General features: G+C 52.1%; 5 protein-coding genes across 5 annotated transcripts in view; all 5 read right to left on the bottom strand.

The window, feature by feature from the left end:
- Positions 1-1,112: 1,112 nt before the first annotated feature.
- On the bottom strand, positions 1,113-2,133 carry N656DRAFT_785256 (uncharacterized protein). Its single transcript, XM_064816339.1, has 2 exons — positions 2,052-2,133; positions 1,113-1,977 (listed from the first exon to the last, which is right to left on the bottom strand). The coding sequence occupies exons 1-2, from the start codon at positions 2,056-2,058 to the stop codon at positions 1,307-1,309; spliced, it is 678 nt and encodes a 225-aa protein (XP_064665036.1). The 5' UTR covers positions 2,059-2,133; the 3' UTR covers positions 1,113-1,306.
- Positions 2,134-3,781: 1,648 nt separating this feature from the next.
- On the bottom strand, positions 3,782-4,574 carry N656DRAFT_785254 (uncharacterized protein). Its single transcript, XM_064816338.1, has 2 exons — positions 3,971-4,574; positions 3,782-3,907 (listed from the first exon to the last, which is right to left on the bottom strand). Exon 1 carries the CDS (start codon positions 4,553-4,555, stop codon positions 4,223-4,225), a length of 333 nt encoding a protein of 110 aa, XP_064665035.1. The 5' UTR covers positions 4,556-4,574; the 3' UTR covers positions 3,782-3,907; positions 3,971-4,222.
- A 583-nt stretch (positions 4,575-5,157) lies between these two features.
- On the bottom strand, positions 5,158-6,440 carry N656DRAFT_720002 (uncharacterized protein; the record flags this gene model as incomplete). Its single annotated transcript, XM_064812416.1, has 3 exons — positions 5,158-5,358; positions 5,449-5,924; positions 5,990-6,440. 3 exons carry the CDS (start codon positions 6,438-6,440, stop codon positions 5,158-5,160), a joined length of 1,128 nt encoding a protein of 375 aa, XP_064665034.1.
- A 547-nt stretch (positions 6,441-6,987) lies between these two features.
- On the bottom strand, positions 6,988-7,452 carry N656DRAFT_510066 (uncharacterized protein). The gene has a single exon (XM_064809894.1). It carries the CDS (start codon positions 7,268-7,270, stop codon positions 7,034-7,036), a length of 237 nt encoding a protein of 78 aa, XP_064665033.1. The 5' UTR covers positions 7,271-7,452; the 3' UTR covers positions 6,988-7,033.
- A 1,413-nt stretch (positions 7,453-8,865) lies between these two features.
- The window catches only part of N656DRAFT_793174 (uncharacterized protein), a gene marked incomplete at both ends in the record, with an annotated part of 1,511 nt that continues 1,427 nt past the window's right edge, over positions 8,866-8,949 (bottom strand). Inside the window, one exon of the mRNA XM_064817147.1 lies at positions 8,866-8,888. Within this exon, the coding sequence (XP_064665032.1) occupies positions 8,866-8,888 (23 nt within the window). The remainder of the gene's footprint in view (positions 8,889-8,949) is intronic.

The raw sequence follows: 8,949 nt of genomic DNA, 5'->3' as shown, positions 1-8,949 counted from the left end.
CTCTAGGCCTTTCTCTCTTTTGCAACTGACCGCATTCGTTAGATTGGATTTCCTAGACTTGTCCGACAGAGGTTTTTACCCGGCCTATACGGTATGGTTTTTCCTTTGTACATAGCTGGAGCGGGTCCGAGGAGCCTGTTAGATAGGCATAGCGGAGTAGGAATAATAATAATAATAACCATAAAATATCTTTTAATAGAGTAGATATTATATTTATACTTTACTACTTACTATTAGAAGTACAATGATTATATAATTATATATAGTTCTCATACCTGTATAGTAGTAGCTAGTATTATATAGTACTAATTAGTACTACTAAGTTAGTTATAGTGTCACGAACAGACCTTACTGGCGGCCAGGCATGGTCACAGCCGCAGCGCGGGGAGCCGCGGCAGCCAATCACTCAACTAACCAATCAGAATGGATCACTAGGGAAGGAGAGTGAGCCAACATAAGGATCACTGGGATCACGAAGTGAGCCAGGTGAGCCAGCACAAGGATCACTGGGATCACGAAGTGAGCCAGGTGAGCCAGCACAGAGATCACTAGGAGCAAGGAGTGATCCTCAAAGACAATCATTAGTATATTAGATAGCTAGCTATTCCCTTGGAGGCCCTGCCAGAGGTTCTCCAGTAAGCAATGCAAGCAGTTGTCTTTACTACTGTGTGAACACTTGCTTGTGCACTTGTTGTAGACCCTTTGGCTCTACCGAACCTCACCCCGTCTAAGTCAACCTTCAGTCTGAGGAGTCCCTTTCAGTGGTAGGGGACCGAGATTCGTCACATATAGTTACTATAATCAGTAAAAGATAACAAATTTTTTAATAATAATATAGTCCCACTTTTTTCCTGTAGTACTAGGTCTAGTACTCTAGTATAGTACTAGTATAGTACTAGTACTAGGCTAGTATAGTACTGAGCCCATACTAGTAGTACTAATTAGTACAGTACTAATTCCAAACCCTGCTTGGGAGTTGGATGAAAGCGACTTGAAGCGTCGCGATACACAAGGTAATTCCGACTTTCTGTTGGCGGAGGAAACGGGCCCGCTGAGTGTTATTTAACGTTAGCGACCATATTCTGAATCAGGGTTAATTCAAGGTCCTGTTCCCGGGACTAATAAAGCTTAGCAACTAAGGTAGGTAGCTTTATGATCGAGAGTAACCTGTTTAGGTACTGACAAGGGTCGCGACAACCACCACGTTCAAGTTGTTTCTACTTCACATCCGGGCTACTAGAGCTGATGTTCAGAACCAGCCCCCCAAATCTCTTATATTCCAGTTCCCTCCATCAAACATCCAGCCTTAAGCACGGGTCAAGACAAATGCTGCAGTCCTGTTCCTGCCGTCGTTGGAAGAGTCTTGCCAGTTACCCCTAATCTCGTTCCCGTTCAGTACCCCATTCCAAAACCACGCTTGGCCCTGCCACTGCGAATCGTATGTCTGCCGCCACGAGACAGCGCCGTTTGCGCCAACCGTGCCCTCGACGCTGAACCAGGCGCCGTCGTTGCCCTTGCCCTTGAACGAGGTGCCGACGGTGAAGGGCTCAACGGCTAGAGTGAAGGTCTTGGAGCCCCCGGTGGGATACCAGTAAGTACCGCTCCAGGTGCCGCTAAGCGGGGAGATGGGGCCGCGCGGTCCCCGCGTTACGGACCAAGTGCCAACGCGGTTGCGACCGTCGGCGGGGGAGTCGTACCACTCGCCGCTGAGGGTGTTGCCGTCGGCCGAGAGGGTGCCGCGGTGGGACCAGAGCTGGCCGGGCCAGATAGACTGGTACTCCTGCACGAACGTGACGATGGTGGCGCCTCCCTCGCTAGCGGGGAAACAGAGACCTGCTTTGACGTTGAAGGCACCGCGAGCCTCGCTGCCGGTGCCGGTGAAGACGGTGTTGTTGGCCGCCTTATCAATGTTGAGGCTCATGTCCCTCTTGGAGCCATCGGGGTAGGCAAAGTACCCATGCCATTCACCAACAAGGGCTTTGTGGTGTCAGTAATCTGCGATTGATCCACGGTCTCATGGATAACTGAGGACGATGTTGTCCAGTGCTTACCGGACATGATGGCGTAGATGCTTTTTGGAAGAGTTTGGAAAGTGAAAGAAGAGAACCTTGCAGGTTTGGAGGATCTTCGGGCTGTTTGGCCTTGGATAAAATCGAGGAGAGTTTGACAAGCTAAAGGCCCTCTTTATATACGACTTGGAGACATGGACTCCCATCAAACTGCGACACGGAAGCTAGGGCTATGAGCACATGCAGACTACCTAGGGGGACCTACCTCAGCTTTCCGTGTCTCGTGTAGACAACCTTTTCGATTGGTTTCTTCTTACCTCTCAACTAGAATGCTGGAGCACTCAGCTAGAGACGTGCAGGTGAGACAGCGCCTATCCGAGCACTCAGCTGGAGGCGTGCAGCTGAGATGGAGCCTATTGTAGCCTCGTTTGGCTACATGCATGCATCTCACTCTTTTGTTTTGATGTCGTGCGGTAGCGCTCAACATGTTATTGGGCCCCTAGGTATCATCGCGCTGCACTTGGCATATGTAGGTAGTGAACGGAGGCTGCATGTGGTGGAGATTGGAGAGCACATCGGGGAATGGTCCGGCTACCTACATGTTCACAGTTCCGCAACGCAGTAGGTATAATCCAATGAACAAACTTCGATCTGCCGTGCGCAGTCATCACCCAACCTCCTTATAAGGCCAGATGTAACCTCACATCAAGTGTTTCATCACATGTTTATGAATGGCCCTAGGTAATACAGCTCGACGTTCATTTTTAGGTCCATGGCTGGCTCGCCGAAGCTGCCTCGAATGCACCAACTCATCATGACATATACTGTCAAGCCAGCAGCATACCGACGCCGCCACTCAAAATTTTATTTCTAGATGATAGTTTTGTTGATCCCAAGACTTGGTTATGACCTTCGACACCACAACGTCGTGGTGGCAGTTCTGGACTGGAACCCAACCTTGTGAATCTCGGTGGGTCATTCACGGACTGGAGTCAACGCTTGCACACGCGTCTAAAGGAATGGTGCCAATCCCCAACGCTATGGCAGATGATTGCTGCCAGCGCTCCTGGCACTTGCCTGACCTCTTATACCGCTGTGACGGCGAGAATTGGTACCGGGACCGTTCTAGAGAGCGAGATTATAAAGCCAACGGCAAGTATCAGGTATCTCGATTCCCTCGGTCGGTTCAGCATCTCGGTGGAGAGCTTTAGTGTTTTGCTAGCAAGGGAGAGCCGCTATAGAAGATGGGAAGCCCAGGCGTACAGAGTCACCCTAGCAGTGTAAACCAACCCAGCGTGGCCAGCCGCTGCGGCAGTACTACTACAGAGAGTAAGGAAGGGTCTAACATGTGGTCTGTCTTATAGCATTGTGGTCCGGCACGAACTGAAGTGCCTGCCATTATATGAACAATATGTACTAGTAGCCAGCCGGAAACATCACGTTAACTACAGGTCCCATAGGTACCTATGTAGTCGTTACGGTTCAATTTGCTGGTGCCGGACTTTCAACATTCCCTTTACTTGACGTCGGTAGTGGTGTTTGTCGAGGCAACAATCTGCCCAGTTGGCCCAACAGCTACTACTTCGCTATCGGCTAAGCAATTCCCAAGGTCATCGATGCGAGTGCCATATCGATTCGAAGCAAGCCTAGATTTCAACGCACTCTGCCAGAAGGTAAGATTGTCGCCCTTCACACGTAACCCCCCGGGAAGAAAATGGGAACTAGCGATGTTCCTACTGTGGGGTGAGTCTGCTCAACTCTCTTGAGAACGGCTGCAACCCGCTTATCGCTAAGCGTCTCGAGCTACTTGAGATGGATTCCAAGTGGACTCGATTTACGGCTGGCGCCAGCCGCGTGGAGGTTCTAGATACCCCCAATGAGGCCAACACAGAGGAGATCTTGAGAATCAGTATAGGTCCAAGAGTACCTAGGTAGGGTAGTATGAAGACGGATTCCCTTACACTATGAGTTCTCATTCAGGCCGGCAACGACAACCAACAATACGATTTAGAATAAGGCGAGGACAGCCGACGCAACTCTCGTAAACATGCTGGGATTTGCTGTCCGGGTTCCTACATGTATGGCCAGGATATCCAAGTCGAGGCCGACGCCTTTCTTTCCAAGGATGACGATGGCGTGCCGGCTTGCCGTTACCCTGGGTAATGGTCACCATGGCACCGCCCTTTTGGGTGCAGGACCACTTCTCCTCACTCTTAGCACTGCGGCACTGAGCCGTTGTGGAGGGCCAAAACTGTGCCCGCTGCTGTTACAGGGAATATGTCCCAGTCCCCGCTCGCAATCCAAGGGACGGCAGAAACAACGAGCTGGATGAGGATGACGACGATGCCGGAGAACCAAATCGCGTCGAGGGTAGGGCCTCCGTGTGGGACGGGCGGGTTGTCGTCGCCTTCGTATACTGTCACCCTGAGGGCTTCCCACTCGGGAGCTAGTGCAGCGGTCGAGTTGGGGTCTTGGTAAGCTGGAGGAGGACCTTTATGGAGCTCAGCGGTGGAGTTAGGGGGGACGTGGCTTTGCTCCTGTTTCATTTCCTCGTCAACGCGATCATCTTCGCTCGCAGAAGACGACCAAGAACCCAGCTCTTGGTCGTCCTGCCGTGGCTGCTCACAGCGCCGATGACCATGGTGTTAGTCATATCCGCGTCGGGCATGAGCCGACCATCTGACATCAGTGTTAGTCGTATGCTACCATTTGAAGTGAGCAGCTTAAGGTCAACCGGTGGGGGTTTTCCTTGATGCGCGGATACAACTGGGGTCCTCCTGACGGCGACAACTACAAGTACGATCTTATGTATTGTCGGACCAACGCGTTTAGGTGCTTGGGGATGGTGTTTTGGGACAGAGACCGGGCCGAGGAGCTGTTGACGACCAAGGCTCTGGAGGGGTGCAGCACCGGCTGGCTTTGGTCGTACAGTTGCCCTTGGGATGTCGGTAATGGGACCGGACTCGGACTGTGAGAACGTGCAAGCATTCGTTTTAGTTTCCGCCTCGAATCCCAAGAGATAAGCACCTATCCGACACCTGCCATTACCCCGTACCCAACTATCCGCAAGCCCTAAGTATCTAAGCCATATCCAAGACGCCTGGTATCATCAAAGATCTTCCGCGGCCCTGTTGTCATGATCACTCTTCTATGAAGGTCGTGTTTTATATTGTAAAAAGTTCACCTGCAGCACCTCGGCGATACCCTGCAGGAGCACGTTGGCCGTGCTGTCCTTGGCCAAGTTCTTGTCGACCGTGAAGTGGCGCATGAACTCGCCCTTGCAGTCGTCGACGACCCATGCCTGGCCTACCAGTCCTGGATACCCGTTGGCATCGTTGCACGGTATTTCCTGTCCCAAGAGAAATGAAAAGTTGGTCGACTGTGCGTTCGGCTAAAGGGAAGGGGAGTCAAGGAACACACGACTGACGCCGAGACTTACCACGATGTTATTCCCGTCCGGGTTGAAGTCGTACCGGATGTACTCGGAGAAGGCCCTCTGCTCGTGGCTCCATTTGGTCTTCCACTGGCCGCACCCGGGATACCTCTTCTCGGTCGTGCACTCCTGCCAGGCCCGCAGCATCGCGTGGCTGAGGGGAAGGTTCTGCATGACGATGACGCCCGTGTTGAGGACGGTCCGCCCCTTGCTGTCGGCGCTGATGTTCTCCTTGCCCTCCACCATCTGCCGCGTGTCCACCGGCAGCGCTACCGACGTGACGTTGGGCGCGATGTTCCACCGGTTGAACAGGAACTCCAGGGGCACCTCGAGGTGCTGGACGATGGTGTCGGCGTCGATGAAGACGACGAACCGGTAGGCGCCTAGGAGCTCCTTCAGGACGTGCGGCTTGATCCAGGAGTCCCAGTGGTCCTTGATCTTCTTGGCTTGGATGAATCTGTAGTCGTAGCCGTGGATTTGCGCTTTTCCTCGGGCATGTATCATTAGGATAAGGGGCCCTGTTCGGAGATTTGTAGAGCAGACTTACAGTAGAGGAAGTGGTTGACATGGGCAACGGTCAGCAAGCCAGGTCCTTCCGCCTTCACAGACTCCCAATCAATCTTTCCGGTGCTGGATATCCCATTTTCCCCTCCCGGGTCACGCGTATCCATATCGACAATCAGGACCTCCTTCCTCAGAGGCTGGTTCCAGTATTCTGCACCCCCGACATCGAATTTCTTGCCACGCTGGTCGGTGTAGGTCCTTGCAGTGACGGGGAGCTTGATGGGCTCGTAGAGGGCGGAGATGGCTTCGCCCAGCCCGACGGGGCCTATCGCGCCATTGCCATTGCTGTAAGCAATGCCAGTGCTGTCCCGGACACGATCCGCGAGGGAGCCAAGGATCCCACTGACCCAGGCTGTGGAGACAATAAAAAAGAAGACAATCAAGACAGGAATAGCGATTCTGAGATTGCGCTGGGCGCCCGGCGGGAACGCCATTGTGCGCGAGCCCTGCTGCCCTGATGGCACCGACTCGAGAGAGAAACCCGAGACGATGACCGCAGCCTAGGGAGGGAGAACACTGACAAGAAAAGCGCAACAAGAAGAGGACTCGGATGAGAACAGTACTCCGTACCATCACCCCTAGGGCTTTTGACCACCGTCAGTAAGCGACCACTCCGCCACAGTGGCCCACATATCCCCCTGGACAGAAGCCATTGCCAAGGCTTCGGTAACAGAATTCAAATCCTGCAATATGTTCTGTCCCAGCGAAAGTTGCTGGTGGTACTTCGTACATACGCACCATTCAAGAACTCCAGCCCAACCTAGCCAGATCTTCGTGGTGTTGAGGCTTCCTGTGCTACAGTTGACTTCGTCCGTTGAATTGGCTGAATTCGCTGCAATCGCTGATTTGGCTAGAAAACGCGATGCTGCTGGGGAAGATGACTCCTATACTGCCAAGGTTTGGCGTGGTTGTAACGTTGGGGGCCGTATGCATTAGGGCCGTAGAATCTCGTATCCTGCTGCGCCATGGAACTGTGGACACCCTCGATATGTAAAGGCAAGGCAGACTGAGGCTTTGAGCCATGACTCTATTGTAGCAGTGCAACCAACCGTGACCGGGTCGTGTTGCGATTTGTTCTACAGTGAGAACACCGGATGATCAGCCCGGTGTAAATCGTCTGGCGGAGACGTTGGACCAGCGTCGTCGCAAGCCAGTGCGCACGCGAAGCAACCCTTGGGCTCTTGGCCAGAATGTCATCGTCGGGATCTTTCATAATTGGTGCACTGGTGTTGGGGGTCTTGAAGAGAACAATGACCTTCGACATGAACAATTCCAGGGCAGTCCATGTGACCACGTGCCATGTGCCGTCAGTGCGGTGAAGGTTATAGCAGGGCAGGGGCGCAAGCCCCACCTACGCCCACTATATCTCCTACGCTCTAGTACATGCCTATAACCTATCTTCTTCTTCTTCAACAATATATAGACAACACAACTATATATAGTTAGCAATTCCCTAGATCCATTTAATTCCTTATTACAATATATAGCTTACTCTCGTTATACCCAGAGTTGGGACCTTGCTGCGACCTGCTCGCCAACCTGTTGATGGAGTGTCAAGACAGCTTGAATGGTAGAGTTGATATGTAGCTAACATCTGGACTGCCTTAGACCGTTTCCGTATAAGGAAAGTTACAAAGTGATCTTGGCCGGATTCGCTGAGGGCCGCCTAACTGATTGACCGTGGTGGTGTGGAGCTTGGTAAGTTAGGTGGTATTTGAGCAGTCTGTGAAAAATGCGTGTAAAGACAGCTAGTTAAGTAGGCGGTGTAAAGGCGGTGGGCAGGGGACAGTTACAGTCAAAAACCAACAAGGAAGGCGGTGCGAAGGCGGTGAGCAAGAATACTCAGGATGGCTAATCTAGGTAGGCGGTGTGCTAGGCGGTGGGTTGGAAGAGTAGGCTAATCAGGAAGGCGGTGATTGTCCTTCAATGTCTGACGTATCTTGCGAATTCGGCAGTGTCCTTCGTGCTTGCCCGTGCCATGCCCCACTTCTATTGGGGATTCACGCCTTGGAAGGTCGTAGGCCTGTATTCGTCAGGTGTGATGGATGACACCAGTTACTCACATTCAAGACGAATAGAGCGCTCGAAATGATTAGAAATTGAGGGCTAGAAGGTTTTAGAATGCTACTGAAAAGGTGTGAAGACACCTCAAACCAAACAAATAAAACATGGGAGGAACACGGTCGTAGGTGTAGGACGAACGTGTCAGACGTGTCAGACGTGCCTGTCATAGGGCCATAGGCCACAACAACAACCAAAGGATATTGACAAGATTACCCTTACGCTATTTATCCTTACGGGTGAAACGAATGGAAAGTAAGGTTTCCTGAGCTCTGCTCAGAGGAGATGAGTATTCAATCCAGTTCAGCTCAATGCGGTTCAGTGCAATTCAGTGCAGTTCAATCTTAATTCAATGAGCAGGGAATGCTTGACTAAACCTGTCCACGCGGGACGGGGGGAAGTAACCACTACTTATATGCCTACCCAGGGCAACGCAACGCAACCGTAAAAAAAGAACGCAGTGGCTACTTTGAGCAGGAATCCCAGAGTTAGGGGTTTCAAGAATCCCCGTTTCACTACAACAACTATAAGTTAAAAGAGCTCCCCAGACCCCTCCTGTGGCACGCTATGATAGGGAAAAAGAGAGAGAGAAATTGAGAGGAGAGAGATCGGCACTAACTGTCTGTCGGGAACGTCATAATTAGAACACGTCCCGACTCACAGCCAGTGGCAATCGTAGATCCCGCTACGGCCCAACATCTCGGCCGATATCCTGGAGGAAGCCACAGCCAGTTTTCCGAGTCCCTTGTAATCCATCTGCAGTCCGAGCTTATGCCATATTGATAGGGGAGCTTCGCGTCACCTGACCAGGAGGCAAACAACTTCAAGGACGTGACATCATGCGAACGGCTATGCCCCGCGAGCGTCTGCGTGCATGTGCCC

The sequence above is a fragment of the Canariomyces notabilis genome (assembly GCF_033297395.1).
Source record: "Canariomyces notabilis strain CBS 508.74 unplaced genomic scaffold N656scaffold_42, whole genome shotgun sequence".
In the NCBI taxonomy this organism is placed as follows: domain Eukaryota; kingdom Fungi; phylum Ascomycota; class Sordariomycetes; order Sordariales; family Chaetomiaceae; genus Canariomyces; species Canariomyces notabilis.
The sequence above is the reverse complement of the archived record's forward strand: the minus strand, read 5'-3'. Positions and strand labels throughout refer to the sequence as shown.

Bases quoted from the DNA above. Each gene is read 5' to 3' on its own strand.
- N656DRAFT_510066 (XM_064809894.1), bottom strand. From the start codon at position 7,270: ATGTCGAAGGTCATTGTTCTCTTCAAGACCCCCAACACCAGTGCACCA.
- N656DRAFT_785254 (XM_064816338.1), bottom strand. From the start codon at position 4,555: ATGAAACAGGAGCAAAGCCACGTCCCCCCTAACTCCACCGCTGAGCTC.